Raw genomic sequence first — 24481 nt, 5'->3', positions numbered from 1 at the left:
AAAGTTTTATAGACGTTTACTTTAGCATGAAGTCTATATATATATATATATATATATCTATTTATTCCAAAGAAATCTACATTCAAAGAGTAACCTCATTTGCATATTGCATTAAAGAAAATCTATTTTAATAATAAGCTTCATGTCACTAATTATTTGTTGCAGTAAAATCCTTTTAATTGTTCTATTTAGAAATATTATTTAAAGTTCCTATTTACAATGCCTCCCCACGGGACAGAGTTAGACACCAGGGTCGTTTTTTAATGTGGAGAAAAAGGAACAAAAATAAAAATTGTCTCAGTCATGAAGGATTTCTCCTCCACTGACAGAGAACAAGAAATTGAAGTGTAGATCTGAAGAACAGATACTACACTTTGATCTTGACCCGATTTAATTTATTTTCAATTTAATCTATATTTAATTTGTTTCAATTATTAATAACTGACAAGATTCGCATTTAAAACCGAAAGTAAGCTTATTTATTTAAGCTATGGGAGTTATTTTCCCTTTAAGCCATGAGAGTTACTTCGCCTTTGATTTTCATAAACCAAGATGGGTGTTTTATGCTTCCCTAAATCTAACATGTAGCTACTTTTCGTAACAATTTAGGATATTTAGTGTTGGGACTGAAAATTGCATTGTTATGATGACTGAACTTATGCATTCATGACTTGAAGTTTTCATTTCTCTGTTGCAGATATTGACGGTGAGAGATTCTTAGAAAACACTCCCTGTCATGAGGTAGGCATCAGAAGCAGAGATGCGTCAAATAATTCCTGGCAAAAGTGCATTAAGAATGGTGGTGACTATGAAGAGAAATAAATTTTGATGCACAAAAGTTCACTCGTTTTAATGGTATCACCCTCGTCTTTGTAGCTCTTCAACTTTTTTAGTTAAAACATAGGAGGTTTTACTTTTGGAATGACCTTCGTACTATCAGTGGTAGAAAAATAAGGAAGACAATACGTCAGCAAACAGTGAGGATGTCTTGTGCTCTTTCTCCCTAGATGGAGCCCAGTTGGGCACCTGCAGTACATAGAAATACGAGTGTAAGAGTAAGATAATGTTGATATAAACATACGCGACGTAGAATTCTAATCCAATGCACAAGCATGAGGGAAATACTGCCTCCTTTCCTTTAGAGTTTGGCCTCATTTATGGAGTTTGATCACGTAAGTAAATAGCTTTTTTTTTTACATGGAGGTCACCACTTATTAAGGCCCAGAAGCCACTCGGAGATAAGAGTTATTGTGTGCAAAGTAATCAACAGGACAGCATCATAGCAATCGTCAATATTGGAGATTGGATAAGGTGTCTTACTTAAGGGGCGGTTCATCAGGAATTTGTTTATGTTGGACTTGAAGACATTCAGGTTGTAGTCAGGTGGGAAACAGGCAAACGGAAGAGCGTTCCACAGGCGTGCACTTCTAAGAAAGAAACTTTGTTCATGGAATCTACATTTTGATTTTGTCACAGATAAAGAGTGGGGAAAATTACTGACAGTGGCTTCAACTAGATGAGTGTTTTTTGTGAAAGATTGGTGAAAGGGAACCAGAGATTGGAGCTTTGATAAGCACTTGCCATGGAAATAACGATAAAACAAAGACAGGCTTGTGACGTCTCTCCTGTGGGAGAAATTGCAGGGAAGAGAAAAGGGCATCCCCTACTAAGCCACGGTCTATTTTGTACTTTGTCAAGGCAGGATAGGCTGTTTTTCGCAGCTCCAGGCCAGATGTGGCAGCAGTACTTCATCCTTGGACGTACTTGGCTTTTAATAAAGATAGAGAATTGCATCAGTAGTGAAATATCTTCTGGAGTGGTAGAAGAATCACACCATTTTACCAGCGACCTTGGCAACAGACTTGATGTACATATTCCATTTCAGATCAGGAATAAAGGTCAATCCCAGAAGTTTGTCAAAATATGGAGCCTCCCCTAGACGAGAGCCATCCATTTCAATTGATGCCAGATGGGGATCAGAGCATTGATGATGTAAAGATAGGAGCTTTGCTTTAGATGCATTAAAAGTAACCAGCCACCTCTTCCTCCACTGTACCACATGCTCAAGATTAGAGGAGAGAGAATCAAAGAGAACTTTGTCATTTACGGCCTTTGATGTGTTGCCATAGAAGGTCATGTCATCAGCATAGATGTCAACGAATGATTTAAGTATGTGTTTTGGGAGATCATTGATGTAGATCAGGAAGAGAGTTGGGCCCAGGATGGACTGCTGAGGGACTCCAGCATTAATACTGCAGGCCTCTGATTTCTGCCCATCAATCACTACTCTTATGAGCCTATCAGAGAGAAATAATTTAATAATTGAGAAAACATTTCCAGTTATACCGTAGCTGGAAATCTTGTGAAATAGGCCCTTATGCCATACCTTATCAAGGCTTTTGATATGTCAAGAGCAATTGCCCTAGAAAGGAAGCCTTTGTCAAGAGATTCACTAATCCTATGAGGTATAACCGTTAGCACATCTGCTGTAGATCTAGCAGAACGGAAACCATATTGCGTGTCACTAAGAAGGTTATTTCTGCTGAGGTGGATGACTTCTCTATTTAATATGGATTCCAGCAACTTACTCATGACACACAGGAGACTTATTTGTATGTACTAAGAGGGAGATGACTTATCACCTGAATTCTTATATACGGGGCATACTGACGAGGTTTTCCAGGGTGTTGGAAAGCACTTCTTAAGGCAACGCTTAAACAGTTTTGTAAGTATGGGGACAATTTCTGGTTGGAGTTTTTTCAACACTATAATTGGAATGCCGTCTGGGCCAGTTGCTTTACTGGAATCAAGGTTCTTGATTAGCTTAGAGACCTCATGCACAGATATTTGTATGTTGCATAGTGTGTTGTCTGTTATAGGAGGAAATACAGGGAGTTGAGGGCCTTTGTCGCATAAGGTAGAATTAGCTGCAAAGTTCTTCAAGCCAGGAAGTAAGGCTGTAACTAATAAGAATGTAGACATGTAATGCAGACTCTGTGAAGACCATTTAAGACAACTGAAATAAATTTATATTTTAAAAATGTAAAGTGTTGTTCTGTGGTTTCACAAAAGAAGGAAGAACAGATGTCTCAATTGGATGAAGTGTAATATATACCCGTGTGATAAGTCTCTGATACAACAGAACTCAGTTTATACGTCGATACCATATCCTCTGGCTAAACAACAATACATATAAGTTATACGTTTATAACAGGTGTTATAAAAACAATATCTAATCACCCACATACAACATATGACACGTTTTAATATCTCTAATATCTCTCTCAATACAATATAACTGTTTTAATATCTCCCCACCTCTCACTATGTAATATGACTGTTTTTGGTGTGTATCCCACCTCTGTAAATACAACAGTATCTCTAACCACTTCATGTGGCTTATCACGTCCTTCTTTTATAAAACATGCCACACCTCTCGCATCTTCTTTTTTTTCCTGGTTTCTCCTCGCCAGTGGAAGAGAGAGCACACTTTTTGTTTATTTGGAATGAGGTTGTTTGTAGCATTTCTACAAAACCTTTTTTTGTTTCTCGAATCTTCATTTATGAACAAACCTGTGGAAGAAAAAGATTTCGAGAAATGTTTTAGAGAATTCACAGTACAAGTAAATATTTGTTTGCAGTCATCTGTAATGTAGCATCCTCAACAAAGAGTTTGGCTCTGTGAAACATATTTTTTTAATACTATAGTCATCACTTATCAAAGCCAGGAAGCCACTCAAGGATAAGGGTAAATGAGTGCCATGTTATGATCAGTGATAGTGGCAATTGCATAGAATTTTATTTATTTTAGAGAAAACTTATTTACGTTAGACTTGATATAATCATGACCATGTTATAATCAGTTGGGAAGCAGCTCTGCAGTATTATGGCTCACAGATGAGTAGTTCTGGAAAAACAAGCTTTGCTTATGGAATTTTTGTTTTGCTGTAGGCACAGCTAGAGAGTAAGCGAAATTGTTTATACTGGTTGCAGCTAGTCGAGTGTCTGCCATAAATATCTTACCGGGGACTATACAGTGAAGCTCAGTAGAGCACCTGCCATGAAAATAACGATAGAGCAGGGATGGGTTCGCAACGTTTTTTCGGTGAGACAGAGGTAACAGGGAAGAGAAAAGGACATCATCCACTAGATTTCAAAGTTGGTTTTGTACTTTTTCCAGGCAGGAAACGGTGCTCTGAACAACTCCTCTTCAGAAGAAAACGCCATGTTGAACAATTTGAGTAACTTTAAAAACGTTCAAAATACAGTAGAGGCCAGAATTAGAAATTGTTGGCAAATTAATTTGCATATACCATACTGAAGCAGCACAAAAAGGATTACTTTTGTGCTTTTCATTTTTTCAAGAAAAATGTATTTTTTGGAAAATGTAAATAGAAATGGTTTGGGGATTTTTTTGATGGGGAAAAATGTTATTTTTAGACCAAATCTATTTGAAAATTTGGGATCGATTAAGTCTCAAGGGCCCCAGAAATAAGCAAAGATGAAAAGGACGAATACGGGCCTACACCATTTTCTTTCAGTTGACCTATGCACACGGTAAACAAATGGATAATAACCCTGAGTTGTTTTGTTTTTCGTCACAATGCACATTTTTAATATAGAGAAAGATTTCTGTTTGGAAAGACGGGACGTTCGTGCGTACAGTGTCGTGTTACACCCATTCTTTTTATCTGCCAGCATACTTGGAGTGCTGAAAATATATTTGGTCCCAATTGTCTATTTTTATTGTGTTCAAAATTCACTCTTTAACACTGGTCAATTTTTCAGGTTGGTCAAAGTAGATGTTCCTGATCAATTCGGTATGAGTGGCCTGATGTCTGCTTCTAAAAGCGGAAATACAGAGTAAGTCAATTTCTATTGATATTATAAAAAGCTCTTATAAATGTAACATATAAAGATAAATGTCCGTATTTTCAAAGCCAGACTCAAATAGCACTTAAGCTGATAAACTTGGTTTTCGACTAGCCAGTTTTCATTTGTTATCATTGTTCCATACTTTGGGTAATATAATGACGCACTTCACAATTTACTTATAAAACATACTTATAATTTACACAATTTACTTATAAGCATTATAAAATAATCACCTAAAAATGAAAATCAGCAATAAGAATAACTCATATTTATATAATGGAAGAATATAATAGGAGTTATCTACCTTAGAACTCAAAATGTATTTCTTTTTCTGTACAAATTTAAAGATGTGCAAACAAATAAAAAATTAAGAATTAAAATGACTTAACTGCATTCCGGGAAATTCCGGGATTGATGCAGCTAGTATTCTATAGATTGAAAAGAGCACATTGCCAAGCAGAAGTTTAAAGGGAAAAATTAAGCTTTCTTTTTGTGTTCGTTTGCAGACAAAATGGTTGTCGTGTCTGTCATTCAGTGTCACAATGCATGCATGCAATTAGCACATTTTTCGATAAAAACCTTATTTCAAACTTAAATGTGACAAACTAACTGACGATTAGGACCTGCTTGGGGGTATTTAAAAAATAAGATGCATCTTGTTAGAAGTAGTAGCGGTAGCGAATGTTGTTTTTACATATTAACTCTGGATTGGATAAAAAAAATTATCAGCAGTTTCTTTAGATCAAGGGTGTGCAACAGACAGCCTGCAGGCCATAACCCAACCCGCCAGACCAGTTAATGTGGCTCTCGGATATTATATAGTTTTTTTATAATCACGCACTTTAATCTTAGTTTTAATTTTCGACATCGTAAAACTAGTTTTATGGTTTTCAAATTGACAACACAAAATATCTTGGAAGTCGCCTGACAGATGGAAATTTATCAAGTCAACTTGGAGTGGCCGTAGTATCTCTCAGTACAGACGTTAACAAATTATATACAAATCCAAAATTCCAAGTTTCACATTAAAAAAGTAATAAAATGTTTGAATATCATGTTTTTATTTCTAAATTTATTCACGTTACTGAATATACTTGATTACTTAACTATCTATCGTTCTCATAAGTTTACATAAGAGTTCATTTCCTTACGGTATCTGGCCCGCATTGTTGCTACAAAGTTCAAATGTGGTCCAACGTTAGAAAATGTTGCACACTCGTGCTTTAGACCAACTAGAGAAGCAACGTTAGAAAATGTTGCAACTAGAGAAGCAAGACCAACTAGAGAAGCAAGAATATTCATTGCTAAAAATCCGTGGATTTTATAAAGCACAACCTTTTTTCATTTCTTTCCTATTTTTTATATTTCACAAACAACACACGTGCGTATAACACATTCTGTTTTGTAGATTAAAGGCTGTCCACACGCGCGTGCGCTCTGCTAACAAAACGCACGTACAAACACTGTTCGTACATGCACTCTTTCACTGGCAAAATACAAGTCTATTAACATACGCACACTTATCTCTATGCCATTTATAGGAGAGAATTTGAATGTGTAACGTTGTTCGGGAACCAACACGTTGTGACCCCAGTCGCAAAGAAGACAAAGAATAGAAAAGAACTTCAACTTGTGTTTTTGTTGTTGTTGTTTGTTGTACAACGACATTTCCTCATTCTCTTGTTACTGCTGTGACGTCCTTCATGTGATCATATTCTTGAATGTCATCCACATCTCTAACGTGATCATCCTCTTCCTCCTTTTTATACTCTTTTTTTACCTGTGACGTTATTTCACATGCATTTGCATATAGTTGTCCTCGAGTGTCCAACGTCCCTCTGTACAGGGGTTTGTCAGGACAACCCATAATGAGAATATTTTACTCTACAAGTAAACTCTGACTCAAAATAACATAGTTTTCAAGGTGCAAATAAGATCCTCTCTATATGGCTACCTCATACTGCCCTATACGAAGAATGATGCACCTTCTCTAAGTGAGATTGCGTTTAATACCGGCACTAAACTGGATACTCCACCAGACTAGGTGAATTCTTGTCCTGGAATCCAGTAAGACCAAGAGATCACAAGAAATATATACTATAACATAGTTTACCGATCAAAAGGAAATTAATGTTCTTCACTTCATTACTAACTCGGATATCTATGTGTTGCATTGTCGTGTTTATATAACTGTGTCTATGTGTGTCTAGTGTATATAAGGTATACATGTTTCTGTAATCGATGCTCATATATCGTCTAGTGGTTAGAATTATAAAGACAGTAACTTTTCTTTGTATATGGACTATCTGTGCATGTTTATCTGTTACATGTATATTTAATAGTCTTTTTATGTGTATATGGCGTTTTCACATATTCACGACAATAACGAACGGGACAATAAATGGACAGTCTTTAACAATGACGAATAACACCCTTGTCTGCTTGACACCCAACAGGTCACCTACATTATTCACTGCCTCCCTCTTCTCTGACAACAGGCACCTGAAATAAAGGCGTCTTCTTCCGAATGAAACCCCAAAAACACCAAGTTATCATTTCCAGATCTTTATTTTCAAAATGTTCCATATCTCGGAGTTTGCAGCCTTTAATCTTCTCCCTTACATCTTCCTTAGTTGATCCATAGATGCTTCCATCGAATCACGGAGGGAACTCCTGTCTACTAGGTAACTACACAACTTATCTCTTCGACTTCCTGTTACAGACTCTTCAAATTAAAACATTTTTCTGAATATCTTTTTAACCTAAATAATTTAACAATTAATCATAATAATCGTTCTGAACCTTGGCACTCCTCGCCACAACATAACACAGATACTATGCTGTGATCATAGCCAAAGGACTGCAACATATGTATCTAATATATTGACTAAGTGTTAGCCCCAGAAAATGAACCCTTGATTTCTGAGAATTTCTACTGAAGAAAGTCTAACACACACACACATGCATGTGCACAATTTTTTCTTTCACCTAGAACGTTCTTTGAAATCTCATTGATTGCCGACACTTAATTTTGTATTGTTTAAAAACTGAATCTGTGCTGCATGGATAGACTGTCATTATTTTGGTTTGATAGTTTATCTTATGCATTCTGTTCAATAATATCAACACTCAAAATAATATCAACACTCAAAATAATATCAACACTCAAAATAATATCAACACTCTCATGTTATTTAATGCTGAAGCCAGAAAAAATTCATACCTCTTGTTTCCTTTATTTTGTCCTTTATTCCTCATATTCCATGAACAATGTTTCTGATAAAGGGGGGAGAATTGCTGTTTTATGTGTTGGAATCTATCCATATAGCATTTATCGTGGGCTACTTTTTTAATTTGAAGTGATATTTTTAGATCCTTATACTAAATGGCTTCATGTGATGTCCGGAGTGATTTCCATAAAGGAAGAAGAAAAGAAAAAGAAACATTACAGGCCAAAAGATGGACGAAGCCTCTTAAAGAGATACGAGGACGCATCTAAAAGTTGTAAGTTACATGCTTCTAAAGGTTGAAGTTTCAATCCTCAGCGTGGGCGACATTCAAAATACAATAGCAAATCACTTGGGACTTATACCCATTCATGGCTGACAGAACAAGAGCATGCTAATCTCGGGGATTAAATAAAAGGTTTGGTTTGAAATTCCGCGTAGATTCTCAAGTTCGACAGAAAGATTCGTTAGTTCAATAAGATACACCTGAAGAAGGTCGGAGGTTACATCGGGCAAAACGTTGTGAAAATAAAATTCAAGATGAGAACAGATGATACGATTAGTCAATTCTCATCTCAAAAATTCAGAAAAAGTAGCATCTAAAAGAGTCTGCAACTTTTGTGTCCAACGTTGCAGAATGTTTGCGTGTGAAGACGCTTTTAAGTTTTTATGTTGGAAATCATGAAAATTGAACACCTGCTCCGCTACTTCGCACATGAGATCTGAGTTGATGATGTGTGGTGTTCAGTTTTTATTGTAATTTGCTTAGCAACGATCCCACCCTCACGTTCTCACCTGCCTTTATCTCGTGGGAGACATCTGCTTGTCCTGAGCTAATGTTTTATACTTTCCCTTCGATGATGATGCCATGATATAAATGGGGGTTTGTTAAAAATGTATTTGCTCAAGCTCCCACTCAGGTAGAACGTGACACAAGGTTGGTTCATACGGGGAATACAGTGCCTTTTAATCGTCGTCGTCATCATCATCATCATCGTCATTGTCGTCATCATCATCATCATCGTCATCATCATCATCATCATCATCAGCAGCAGCAGCAGCAGCATCCATCATCGTCATCATCGTCATCATCATCATCATCATCATCATCATCATCGTCATTGTCGTCATCATCATCATCATCATCGTCATTGTCGTCGTCGTCATCATCATCATCATGCAATGATGTAGATTGTTTTTGCTGTTGTTGAGAATCGTTCATTTCGGTGAATCAGATGATTATTGCTGGCATTCCTATCCCCGATATCTTTCTAGTTAGAATTCTTTCTAGAGAGACATCGGATACTTAGGGAAGGGACCACGTGAAGGTTGCCAAAGTTCTTAAGTGAAAGTGCTTCTGTGGAACGAATTGGATTCGAACTTGGCGCATCCAAGTTGTCAGTTGATGTCGTTAACCATGCTGCCACCAACGCCTCCCCGATAATGTAGATGGAGGTTTGTTAAAAGTGTATTTACTTCAAACTGCCACTCAGGTATGATGTGACACAAGGTCAATTTCATATGGGGAACTCTGTGCTTTTGAATGATTATGATAATGATGATAATGATGATTATGATCATCATCGTTATCATCATCGTTATTATCATCATCATCGTCGTTGTCATCGTCATAATAATAATCACCATCATTATAATTATCATCATCCTCATCATTATCGATACCATTTAATGATTATAATCATCATCACCATCATCATCATTACAATCACCTACATTATTATCTTATTTCTGTCGGTCAGAAGTTTGATGGCGTTCTTTATCAAGCATGTTATGGTAGAGCTAAATTCACATTTACAAAACTTCAAGTCTTATTAATATCTTCCTTCCATTTTGACATATATATATATATATATATATATATAAAGCTGAATGTGTGTGTGTGTGTGTGTGTGTGTGTGTGGTCATGAATAGGCTCCTATATGGTTGACTATTTTAAAAAACTGATTACATATAATGATAGAAGATGTATCGAGACACAGGAATGGGTATGTCTGATCCTGCAGAACGGTGGTTCATTAAAATTGAGGGGTCTGCGTTCGCGCCTGTACGCCAAAGTACGGAAATAAAAAATTTAAAAAAAAACGTTTACAGGTGTTTTTGATATAGATATACATAATAATACTTTGATAAGTATGTTTTAACTTAAATAGGGATGGTGTAATAAGATTGTGGGGTCTGCCTTCGCGCCTGGCCTCCATAGAATGGAAATAGGCACAAACTTTGATAAAGACTTTTCATATCTATCTGCATAAGTATACTTTGATAATTGTGTTTCAGTTTGAAGAAATATGGTATAATAAAATGATGGGGTGTTCGTTCGCACCTGACCTCTATAGAATGGAAATATGTCACAAAGTTTAACAAGGTTTTTCAATATAGATCCACAGAATATTGTGATAAGTGTTTCAGTGTGAACAGGTATAGTATAATAAATTATGAGGTTTATCTATTTTATTTTTACTTTCATCATATTTTGCTTTGGTTTTGATATCCCCAAATTCAACCCAAATTTACAACCCTTCCTTTTCATAACCTATCATACTTTCATAAATCTGAGTCCATTTTCTGTAGGCTGTTTTTGAACCCAGTCAACGACGGGTACTTTTGCTAGTATATATATATAATTACCTTGTTTAGCCACATAAATTAATATACGAAAGTATAAATTTATGCGTAAACTTTAAGTATTTACTTCAACAGTGCTCAATACGTATGTAGAGCTAGGTAGTAAGTTATAAAATATATATGGCGATTAAGTTACACAAAATATTCTGCGTTTCATCCATGCTAGGATTCCTCAGGCTTATGCGAGAATTTTGTGGTTGTCTCGCGTTTTTATATACGCACCTTCTATTGAGTTTTTAGTTAGCCAATCCTAACTAAAAACTCAATAGAAGCTGCGTATATAAAAACGCGAGACAACCACAAAATTCTCGCATAAGCCTGAGGAATCTTAGCGTGGATGAAATGCGGAATATTCTGTGTAGCTTAATCGCCATGTATATTTTATAACTTACTATATATATATATATATATATATATATATATATATATATATATATATATATATATATGACATAGGTGCACATACACTACACTTGATAAAATGCTCCCAATGATGTGTCCCCCACCTCGTCGTAAATATCTCTGACTAACCTGACAAGCAGCAAAATCCCACCCTTTATTAAATGGGGTCATTTAATACCGAAATACAATTCTTATTTGCTATGACAAATTGTATACAATTAAGTGAACACAAGTCATTATTCTACTCATTGCTTGTGTGAGAGAGAATTGTCTATTGCGTTAATGGTATGAGTGAACAACTGAACAGAATATTAATTTGGGTTCAGCATAGCATCTTTCAGAGTCTGAGTCAGTATCCATTAAGCCAACTACACACATGCACACATTTCTAATAATGGTCCCTTAGTAATTCATTGAATCCCACATGATAACTGATCTATCTCAGAAAGATGAGTGGTCTTGGCTACAAACAGACTAATCTAGTAAGTCACCTTTATGACGTAAGTCACTATTGTCGTAGCTAATAATATGCTTAAACTTTAGGCTTTCCAAGTGTCTCTCCCAAGCTGCTATACCCGTCCGCATTTATGGCTTACACATTCGTGTGTGGAGCAACATGGATGTATTCATGTTCATTTTATTTGACCATTTGTGTCAATGGGATGCAAACTAACTGAGTTGTGTTCTTACAGCAATCATGAATCATATTTATTTGCTTATAATGATTAAAATAAATTTTTACAAAAAGAATTACACGATGGATGTGGCACAAGTCCAAATTGGGTCGGGGGGAAATGGGGGTTTGTGCGTCATCATTTTGGCCTATTCTCTCAAACTAGTTACAGTCACTACAATACCGCATTCAAATCCTATTTAACATTGTTCCCGGTTTAGACGTTTTTATTTCCGAAAAAAATATATATACAATTTTAATTCCGTCAATTGAAGTTCTCCGTGCCTTTTATATTTCTTTAGTGGCTCTCAGAGGCTTGCAAAATAAGTTTTTTAAATCGAGCCCTGATTGGTCAAAGATTCGTATTTTGACAAAAAAAGGGTTCAGCCATGTCGGCTATTTTTCAAGCGTCCTGCTTTTTGACCCAAGAGATGTGATGTGGGTGAATGCTGTAATTCCCGTGCAAATGAATATATAAATTTGAATGTGTGCGTGTGTGTGTGTGTGTGTGTGTGTGTGTGTGTGTGTGTGTGTGTGTGTGTGTGTGTGTGTGTGTGTGTGTGTGTGTGTTAGAAAAATAATATAAGAAACAGCACACAGTAATTACAGCAAAACGGAATAAAAATGCTAGGTAAGAGCCCCCTAAATCAATCTGGGTAGAAATGAGTTGCTTGTTATTTTCCGGGGGGGGGGGGTCTTTCCACCACCAAAATGAAGTGAGTCAGTTACTAGGTGGGTGGGGGGGTGCGTACGGGTAGAACTATCGAGGGGATGAGGATGATAACAATAGAGATTCCTATTTACTTTGCTTCCCTACAGGACAGAGTTAGACCCCAGGGTCGTTTTTTAATGGGGGGGGGGGGAACAGGAACAAAAATTAAAAATTGTCTCAGTCGTGAAGGATTTCTCCTCCACTAATTAAGAACAAAAAATTGAAGGCCAAGAAATCTCTTAGGTTCTTGCAGAAGAGGGTTGTCATGTTAGGATGTGGGCAAAATAAAAAAAGGGAGCGCGATTCTTGTAAATTCTAAACTTATTATTCTTTGATTGAGATTGTCGGACTGACTTCCTCACCTTGGTTGTTATCGTCACATTTACTATTAGAATTGTCCTAGTGACATGTGGCCGAGTGGTCCTAGACGTTGTATCAAAGTTTACAGTTACCCAAAGGTGCTGAGTTCAATCCTGAACGAAGGCAGTAAAAAGTAACATTGAAAACAGAGAATCAGCAACTATGTCCCAGAGCCTAGCTGGAGTCCGAACACGGTACCCCCGTAATGATAATAAAGGGTTGGGTTCGAGACTCCTAACAAACGGTTCCCCAGTTCGATACAAAACACCTGATGAAGGCCGGAGGGCAAAACGGCCGAAACGTTGTGACGATGACAACCAAGATGAGGAAGTCAGTCCGACAATCTCAATCAATGAAAACACCTCATCTCAAAAATACAGACAATTATTATTATTCTTTGTTTCAGAATACAAAAACTTTTAATTTCCTTCAATGCGAATATTAATTTCAAAGATGACTCGGGAAGAACACCGTGAGTACATTTTAGCTTCTGGACATAAAACAATGTAACCTTTCAACAAATTTCTAAATTGCTTCGATTTTAGTAGAGCAGGTGGGGGTGGGGATGGGGCTTTTCTGAGCTCCCAACTTACCCTAAAAATTGTTTTCTTTTAATATCAAAACTTTTAAAAGTATTTAATAAACATTTGCTACATATTTTATTTAATTAGTGTCGTTTTTATTAAACAAAAATTTCATTGTTTCTGGTAGAGTTCGTCACCGATGTAAACATCGTCTTTTCATCAACCTATGGATGTTTGCATAAACAACCGGAATCTGACGAAGCACCTAGCCAATCAGATTGCGAGACTTTGGACAACAATTTTTAATTGTTAATTGAATAAATCGAAAAACGTCAACAGAAAATCTGCAAAATACATGAGATCCATTTCTCGTTTTGCTTCATGTAAAGTCGGTTCTCTCTATCGCTCTAAACACTTTTCACACCTGAGGCAATTCTCTGTCACTCAATCAACTAGACCATCTATGGTGTACTGTCATGCTGTGGTATGCTGTCAAATTTGGGCGGGTGAATCTTTGTCCCATTTGATGGTTCTTGATAAGGTGCAGTAATATATATGTAATTTGATAAATCTACCCTTTCTTCTTTGCTGCATCCTCTCTTTCACAGGCATAATATATATATATGTAGATTGGTGCAAAAAATTGTCATTTTTTGACTGAGTTGAACGTCAAAAATGACATTATTTTTGCACCAACCCCATATATATATATATATATATATATATATATATATAGTCTAGCCGAACTGATGAGCTGGGATACAGCAAAACAGTACTGTATGTGGATGACTATATTTTAAGCCCCACCCTCCTTGGGTAGCGCACTGTCATAAATGTATTTCACCTGCTGCTTAATTGGCATCAATGCAATGCTTGCTGTTTGTTTGTTTATAAATAAACAAGCAGACCAAACACTATAAAAGCGGTGGCATATTTAAATGGACATTTGATGTGATCGTTTGCGAGCACCGATCCCATGGGCCAGAGGTTGATCTGCCAACTATCATCTCGATGGTTGTATGTTCAACCCCTGGCTGGGGAAAGCTGCTGGTGTAGCCGCACTGATGAGCTGTAATACAGCGAAACCGTACTGTATGTGGATAACTATATATATATATATATATATATATATATATATATATATATATATATATATGAATATTTGGTCAGTATTTACTTGTAGGGGGAAATATCCTCATGCCAGTTTGTCCAGACAAACCCATGCACAGAGAGACATTAGACACTTGAGTATAATGTCTAGTAGGCATCGAAGTTGACAAATACAAAAATTGAAGGAATATGGGCATGATTACAAAATCTTAAAATTGGAAGAGAAGTTGCAGTTATTTTTCAATGTGTTACGCCATCTTCCATATTCCTTTATTTTCTTTTAAAGTTGATGTTCCTTTTCTCCTTATGAGTTAAGGGAGGATTAAATTCAAAAATTGACATAATAATTGCATGAATGATTCTGTGCTACGAAACAGGTGCTGTCAAGGATTGTGCATGTCAACATACTTAAAGGAATAAATGGTAAGATGGTCAACATTTTGAATTTTAGAATATAGACTTCTGTTATTTATTTGTATATGCTCTGTAGTTACATCGAGCTTCCTAAATTAAATGACTGGTATAAATAAAATGTGAAAAAATCATTGTATAAACATATTTCCCCATTAAACATATATATGCAGACATGACAGAAAAGAACAGAGAGTGCGATAAATATTTTTTCCTAAGATTAATATATACTTATTTATATTTACAGATAAGAATAGTGCTGACATAACTTACCATATTTCATCAAAATTGCATCCAAAACATTGAAGCATGCCACTAACCAAAGCAGTATCAGAATCATCAGAATTTCTGCAAGGACGAATCGTGGGTCAACATGATGTTGGTCTTAGTCAACGCAAAATTGCAAGAAATCTTTCAATATCCCTTTTTACTGTTGATAGAGTAATCGTAAACTTCACAAGAGTGGACAGAGAGTCACAAAAACCTCATCCAGGTCGCCCCGGGCCTCCTGAAAGAACCTTACATCTTGTGAAAAGAAATATTGAAGGGGATTCTCAGTGCAGTGCTGACATTGCAACACAAGCTGGTGAGCTGTCAGGTATCTTCACAAGCTGGGCTGCTATAGTAGGGCTATGAAAAGGAACCCTCTTCTTCGTCCTGCTAAGATCAAGTGCAGAAAAGATTGGGCTCGTGAGATCGTAGAGAGACCTATGAACTTTTGGACTAATGTTATGATTTACGTTGTTTCCCAACAGTGGAAAAGTATGGGTATGGAGGCTCTCCCAGTAAGAGTTTGACTTAAAAAGACTGTGATCAACACTGAAGCATGGAGGTTCTCAGTTATGGTACAGGGGATGCAATTTGGAGTTATGGTCGCTCAGGCATGGTGGAATGTGAAGGAAACATCGATTCTGTTAAATATGTTTCAATATTACATGAAGAACTCCTACGAATATTTGAAGTGGTAAAATGAATCAAGTTAATTCCCTATTTAAGATGGAGCTCCTTGTCACTCTGCTAGTGCAACACAACATTAGTTGAACCAAAATAGGATGAACCCAATTGAAAACCTTTGGAGCATATTAGACCGGAACCTTCACACAAAAAGAAAAGGAAGCCATCTTCAAAGCCTGAACTTTTAGTATTATTGCGTCAGACATGGCAAGAAATTCCTCAAGATGATATTCGTTAACTGATCACTGTCATGCCTTGAAGGGTTCTAGCATTAAAAACAGCAAAAGAGAATGTCAACCTAGTATTAGTTATTAAATTTGGGGGCATTTGTTTTTAATTTTATTCTATAAATTTTATGTTTATTGAAATAAACTGTTTTTATGAGAGTCTATTCTTTTCTGTCATGTCTGTGTATATATATATATATATATATATATATATATATATATATATATATATATATATATATATATATATATATATATATATATAAGTATCTTTTTTGGTGTACAGAATCTTATAATAGCTATATACAGACCAAATTTATAATGAATTAAAAAGTAAAAGATGGAGAAGCTAGCTGACTGGTTTCGTACCTTGCTGAACAGAGCTAAATCGAGGTAAATCTATAATTTTTAAAAAATTATATGTAATTGAAATGGAAATATTGCGGAGGACAAAAAGGGGAAAAACACAGGAAAAGTATCATATAGAAACCACATTTTGCGAAAAAAGAATTTCGTTTTTTTGCAAAAGAGAAAGCTTCAAATACTTAATGTAGATATTTTCTAAAATTTGCAAATGAAAAGGCGAGTGTGACCCACTCAAAATGGAGAACAAGTCAAGACTAAACTTCAAAGCACAATCACGGTTATTTATGAGATGTTCACAGATGGCCAAACCGTAGGTATTATTCCAAACATCTGATGGTGAATAATTGCATGCCGAATCTTGGATGGAATATGTTGTTTCATGTGGGAGTGTTTAGTTAAAATATAGCATAAAAACAGGCAAAAAAATTCTTTTTTAAATATTTTTTGAGTTTTTACTACTAAAATAAATGAATTAAAAAATAATTAACCAAAAATGGATTTACAAAAACTTGATTTTTCTTAAAAACAGTTAAAGTGATATATTTTCATTTTTTTTCTTAATTAAAAAGAAAATTATAATATATATATATATATATATATATATATATATATATATATATATATATATATATATATATATATATATTTCTTAATTGTTTTTAAAAAAAACTTATAAAATCTTTATAAAAATGTGACTGGTGTGGTCGATGCTAACTTGTCGTCTGCCTAATTAGCCAAACCATAGAATCGACCAATTTCCATATATTTCATTCCTTACATTCCGATTGAAATTTGCATGATTAAATTTGTTTAGATATTTTTGAGGTTTCAAATCGCAGTGAAGGGATGCACTTTTTTGCTAGTTAGGTTTGTTGGGTGTTTTCACACAAGTGTAGGAAGTTCGTTGGAGCACATTCTATGGAAGTACTTTTAAAACAAACACAATGATACAATATTACAGTGATAGGACAGAAGCTGAATCTTGGAGGTCAGTTCGGGATTTATTAGGTTAGAAACTCTTTTTTATCTTCGTTTTGTTTTAACCAAAATCCATCATCTGTCAAGAATTAATCTTAAATCCTTCTTTTGCCTGCCTAGCTTGATTCAAGCCTGTATTCATGGACAACTCGAAGCTGTCAAACTTTTACGAGAACACCAAGCTGACTTTCACGAATTTGACCGAGCCGGGTTCAGTGCACTTCATTATGCAGTCGACAGCGGCAACTGTGCAATGATTGAATGGATGGTAAAAAATGGTGCCGATATCAACATAGCGGATCAAGTTGCTGGGTGGACGCCATTACTCAGATGTGGTGAGTGGTTGGTGACATTAATCGATACTTCTTTTGTTAAGATGTCATCTGAAAAACATTAAGACGGGATCAATGGGCGATAAAAGTATCTTAGTAATTAATTTTTAATTCATGAAACACATTTTTAATTTTTTTAAAAATAAACACCTACATTTTTATATTGGCAGACAATGTTTCACTGTTTTTCACATTATTTGAAAGCAATGTATTTGTGTCTTGTCAGTGAAATGAAAATGAACTGAACTGCCAAACGGTATCAATAATATTAATAACCATGAATCATTTTTATTATTAACTAGCAGGGAGACCCGACGTTGTTCGGGATTGAATCAACAAATGTTTCACACTCCTACATTTTTATTGTCATCAAAATCGGTGAAATCACTCATTTTTTCAATCAAATAGATTGGGGACCCATTGAAGTGCACTGGGAGGATGTTTTACATTCCTCTCTTCGCAGTGACTTAGTCCACAATGTACCGTAGTCTCCATTGCACTGTAGAGAATCTACTGTTGATTTTATAAAATTATTTTTATATTTAATGACTTAAATTAAAGTTTAAAATGCAAAAGTCAACTATCATGCTTCAATTGTGCTCTAATCAGTAACATTCATTTCGAACACGCCTCTGTCATATCAAAGAACCTACCGTTGGTTTTATATGTCAAGCCTTTTGGCTTGTGTTGTAATCAAACTTCTCAAATTCACTTGTGATGTTAGGCTGTGTAACGTGTTCTTTGGTCAAAATCGTCTGATTATTTCGATTATCGATTATTAATACTTATCAAAGACATTCCAATACAAAACCTATCTAAGAACACTGCCAGGTTCATAAACTAGCTTTGTGTGAAATTTCATAAAAATCGATTTTATGTTTTCGTTTTAGTTTTTTTTGTGTATGTGTTTGTTTATGTTTGAGGTTTTCGAGTCTATAGGGAACGAACTCACATACAGATAAAGTTCGTTTTATATAATAGTAGAGGTCTTTGATTTTATTGCCTTGTAATTTTGTTGTTGCATGTTAGCACGGACGCACATGTTGCATGCAGAGACAATCACAAAGAAAAACAAAAAAGAAATTCAACTTAGTTTTTTTTTTCAGTTAAAATGAAATGCATTTATTCATGATTCTCCTAAAATAAAACACATTGCTTCTCGTTTGAAAAGTCTCTTAGTTTATGTTGTTTACCATTTAGTTAAAAGTCTCTTGCCGCCATGGGGCAAACGTTGATCTTCTCCGGCACACAATTTATTCTCCGGTCCTCGCCACATAGTGGATTTTTTGGCTCTCTTTTATTCTTTCTCTTCTGTTCCTCCACTATGACGTCACTTCACTCACTGGCTCAGACATTTGCATATGTGTTATGCAGCTGCTGCTACAAAGCTAGCAGCTCTGTTACACTATCTCCACACACACCCTCCATATTTTATATATTCAGTCATTTTTTTAAACAGACACGGAAACTCGAAATTAAAAAACTGATTTCAATGTGTATTTAATAAACAGGGTTCATTAGAATAAGCAGATACCGTTCAAAATTCCAAAAAATCAAATTCTTGTTAATAACACTATTATACTCAGTATGATTAACAGTTTAAAACAAAAACGATTCAAAATACTTGAGACATTAACAGTGCTGGGTTAGACTAGAAAAAGACACGATGCTAAAAACAAACAACAAAAAAAAAACACAGAAGAATTCTATTCCAATATTTAAAAAATATGTTTCATTCTTCCTTTTTATTTTCCATTATTTTCTTGTTAAAATATTTAAAGGGTAGTGTTAAAATATTTAAAGGGTAGTGTTAATATATTTAAAGGGTAGTGTTAAAATATTTAAAGGGTAGTGTTAAAATATTTAAAGGGTAGTGTTAATATATTTAAAGGGTAGTTGCTAATATATTTAAAGGGTAGTGTTAATATATTTAAAGGGTAGTGTTAAAATATTTAAAGGGTAGTGTTAATATATTTAAAGGGTAGTGTTAATATATTTAAAGGGTAGTGTTAAAATATTTAAAGGGTAGTGTTAAAATATTTAAAGGGTAGTGTTAAAATATCTAAAGGGTAGTGTTAAAATATTTAAAGGGTAGTGTTAATATATTTAAAGGGTAGTGTTAAAATATTTAAAGGGTAGTGTTAAAATATTTAAAGGGTAGTGTTAATATATTTAAAGGGTAGTTGCTAATATATTTAAAGGGTAGTTGCTAATATATTTAAAGGGTAGTGTTAAAATATTTAAAGGGTAGTGTTAAAATATTTAAAGGGTAGTGTTAATATATTTAAAGGGTAGTTGCTAATATATTTAAAGGGTAGTTGCTAATATATTTAAAGGGTAGTGTTAAAATATTTAAAGGGTAGTTGCTAAAATATTTAAAGGGTAGTGCTAAAAACCGGGAAATATGAGGTTAAAAAATTTGTTTAAATCTTATTGCCTCTGGCTTATTTCTTTTTCTTTCTTTTTTTTTTTTTTTTTTTTTGATTTGCACAGACGACATTTTCAGCATCTATGCGTGTATTATAACAGTAGTCTTTGAAAAACTTTATAAAAAAGTTATTGGTTATATTCAAGATTGTCTACATTTTTTAGCTTCCGGTTTCTGTCGTCAATTTTGCTGGATAATTAGACGTGGTCAAGCAGACAAGAAAACTATTCTTAACATGGAAATTTTGATAAGAGTGAGGGGCTTTCACGTTATCTGAGAGTAAGATAATCATTAATCAAAGAGACTATATTTTGATTATTACCGTCGTTCAGTTTGCAGAGCAAAACTAGTAACCAATAAGAGCCGACAATATTGACTATAATCAAATTTATATATAAAACACACAAACAGCGCATACACACACAAATTACCTAAAAAAAAAATGACACATTTGCCGAACAACTAATCCCTCAGCTAGTAGGAATAGACATAACTAAATCACGCAATGAATAATCTTCGGAGCACCCTAAATTCTTCTGATAAACCTTCTCCAATATATGTAACCCCTTAGATCAACCGTCTGACATAAACTCTAACTGCCTCCCTAATTACAATTTTTCTCCATTGCTATAAACAGTTGACTAACCTCTCTCACATGCTCAATCTAGCACCCAGTATATGACACTGAATATCCCCCCCCCCCCGTTTTTTTTAGGTAATTCAACCAGTTTACTCCTGCCCATCTATACAACCTCTACTTTGCCTATTATCCCACTATGCCTCAGCTATAAGGATTATCTCCCATTCACTCTCTCCATCGCAACATTTATTTTTTAACAACAGAATAGAAATATCACTTGGACACTCTTAGGCCACCCTTATATACACCTTCACGCTTGTCCTATTAAATCTATCCAGCAACCAACCATACCAATGTTGATATGCAATAGTAACGAAATATCCTTATATATCCTCTTTATATACGCATCACCACTCATCAAATTTTCCTCAATATACCTCACAGACATCTTTTACTCATAACTCCTTTATTTTCTTCACTTAAAGCCTAAATTAAAATTTATCAGTAATACCTACATCATCAACCAAATACCAACATATTTTCACTCCAGACATGAGAAACTTAGAATCAAAAACTACATCATGAAATTAATTGCGTTTCAAACCTTTTTCTCACGAAAAAGTGGTGTAATGTCCATTTATTATATGCTCGTCCCAGCTTTAATATCCTAAAATCTAGCAAAATTTCCACCACCAACCACAACATGTTACCTTGAATCACCATGTAAACTGTACAGAGACTGCATTTCTTACATATGTCTATGATAGTATGAATTCGTCTAGCACTATGTAAGCCAGACATTTCTGCAGTAGAGCAAAGAGCACACTCATCGTTTAACGATTCGCAGTGAACACCATTACTATTGTGATCCCCTAAACAAGACCAATAACAGTAATTGTATCGGAATCGGGAAAAATAATAGAATAGTTCCATCACTCATATATATATGAGCCATCGCATATCAAGATTCATAGGACACTTGACATAGAAAAGGGATTCATAACAATTGTGATAACTGGTCAGAAATGGAGTATTTAAGAGTATGACTAAACAAAATTTTGTTCACATTGAACTTGAAAACGCCCATCTTGTAGTCAGATTTTTGCAAGGTATCAACGTCCTCCTAGGTACAGCGCTTGGAATTATCAAGTTGAGCTCAGGAATACTTACATCATCAACCTAGACAAGCATATTTTCACTCTGGACATGAGAAATTTGGAATCACAAACGGCATGCTGAAATTAAATGTCGTTTCAAACCATCCCCACCCCCGAAAAAGTGGTGTAATATCTATTTATTATATTCTCGTCCCAGCTTTAATATTCTAAAAGATTAAAAAATTTCCATCACAAACTGCAACACGTTACTTTGAATCACCATATAAACTGAACAGAGACTGCATTTCTCACATAGGAAATTCTATTTATTTATTTATTAATGTTTTAAAAAATATTAAAATACAGCTTTGCATTTAACAAGGATCTAAAAAACTTTGGATAACATCTCCACTCCTCCACCTTTAAGAACTTTGTCTTACAGTATATTTTCTTTATTGTCGTATGTTCATATTATTTCTTTTCTTTTTTCACTCGGCTCTTTATATCTTTATATTTTTATACTTAGTTTTATATCCATTTTTATTCTCCTTATATCTAATAATTTTGTGTGTTTCTCATATTATCATTAATTTTTATTACTCTGTAATTATTATATTTTATATCGATTTATCCCATACTCCTTTGTATTTTTATCTCCTTATTCTACCATCGGTTTATCCTTTATCTTATTTACTTAAAAAATCTTTCTATTATTTATCCCCTCACATTTATTATCTTACTATTATTCCTAATAATTTATATTTCATTTGTACGCTATTATAATTTCCGATACCACTTTCTATAATATACTGACTTATTATGAATCCCCTATTTCAAGGAAACTCATTCCATAGCTATAACCATTCCATAGCTATAATACATATGATTTAATAAGCACCTTCTTTCAATTCACGTAGCTTATATTCTCCCCGAGAGTTTAATCACGCATATTATACACATATGACAGCTTATATTCTCCCCGAGAGTTTAATCACGCATATTATACACATATGACAGATATGCTATACTCTTACCTTCATATAATTGTTGTGGTGGCAACCACTTATTTGCATATGCGAATAACATAACACTATAAATGGCAAGCCTAGGTTGGCCTTGGTGTTTCTTACTCAAATGCCACCGGAAGTGACGCCGAAGAGCGTACATGTCCTCCCACCAAGACTCTCTGACTCGACACCGTCATTTGTACATATTGTAAATATACCTTTTCTTTAATACACTTATTATTGCGTTATCTTGTTGTTTGCGTCTTCATTGTATTTCCTTACTAATTATTGTTCAACCTTGCAACCACAACAGTTGGCGACGAGATATGAAGCGTCAAATATAACAGTTTGACGAAGAACTATTTAAAAAAAAAACAAAAAAACTCTAACGTGGCAAAAGCGACAATTTACGCCGTTTTCTGGGAATCCGACTTGCAAACGAATGTAAAAGTGAATTTTTGTTTTGTCGCTACACGACAAATCTTACTAAAGGACCAACTTGCAAACGAAAAGCGAACTTTGTTCTGTCGCAAAAACGACAGGTCAGACCCGTATTACGAAAAGCAAGGAAGTAACCTACGAAAAAAGTTCACCAGTGGATTCTAATTACTGTTCTCCGTAAACAAAACAACAACTAAAGGACTTTTTTAATTAATGTTTTGGTTGACGTCGGTACTAAAAGGAAATACCACAGCTAAAACTAAAATTCAAGGAAAGGATTTTTTTCTTGAAGTTGTCACTGAATAACGGATAATACAGTAAAACGTCACGGAAAAAAAGGTAATCTCAATTTAAGAGGTATTTTAATTACTAAAATACTAGGAAAAAAACTCAAAGAACTACTGCATACATTTATTCAATTGTGACTCGATTTAAAAAAAAACCCAAACTTTTATTTTGTGGAAAGAATTACTTATTAGTAAGTGCCTAAAAACGGAAAGTCAATTCCATTTCGTGATTCCAGATAAACCTGTTTTTATTTTTTTTTTTTGCAGCGTGACTCGCAAAAAGAATATATTATTGCAAGCAGCGATATTATTATTGAAAACAGGAGCTTACAGCAATTGTTTTTTTTTTGTTGTAACCCAAACCGGTGTATATTGTACATGGTACAATATTTTTTTTTAACTACACACTAAAAAAAAAAAAAAAAAAAAAAAAAAAAAAAACATGGAAGACTTATCAAAAATGTTCATGCAATTTTTACAAGCACAGGCTGAGCGGGATGAACGCAGACAAGCTACACAAAACGAGTTTTTGCAAACACAAATACAGGCACAGGCTGACCGCGAGGAAAAGAGAGAGAGGACAGATTATTGAAATGGCAGCAGGAACAAGAAGAAAAGCAGAAAATGGCACAATTAAAGCAGAAAAAACTGCAATTGGAACAGGAAGAAAGGTATAAGAAACTACAATTGGAATATGAAGAAAGACAATATGAACGTTTTGCTAAAACACTGGAACTACTAAAGGGTAATCGAGAAAATGTCGATAGTGTTAATTTCTCCCATACAACTATTTTTAATAGCATGGACACATTTCATTATGTGCCTGAGGAAGAGAAGAATGTTG

General features: G+C 34.7%; 1 protein-coding gene across 1 annotated transcript in view; it reads left to right on the top strand.

Annotated features, from left to right (window-relative positions):
• The window catches only part of LOC145245749 (fibronectin type 3 and ankyrin repeat domains 1 protein-like), a 65731-nt gene that overhangs the window by 28924 nt on the left and 12326 nt on the right, over positions 1-24481 (top strand). The window contains exons 5-7 of the mRNA XM_080107348.1: positions 4789-4863; positions 13302-13367; positions 17586-17800. Of these exons, the coding sequence (XP_079963474.1) occupies positions 4789-4863; positions 13302-13367; positions 17586-17800 (356 nt within the window). The remainder of the gene's footprint in view (positions 1-4788; positions 4864-13301; positions 13368-17585; positions 17801-24481) is intronic.

The sequence above is a fragment of the Euprymna scolopes genome, chromosome 23, assembly GCF_053919585.1.
Source record: "Euprymna scolopes isolate OS-2025 chromosome 23, ASM5391958v1, whole genome shotgun sequence".
Taxonomy (NCBI): domain Eukaryota; kingdom Metazoa; phylum Mollusca; class Cephalopoda; order Sepiida; family Sepiolidae; genus Euprymna; species Euprymna scolopes.
The sequence above is the reverse complement of the archived record's forward strand: the minus strand, read 5'-3'. Positions and strand labels throughout refer to the sequence as shown.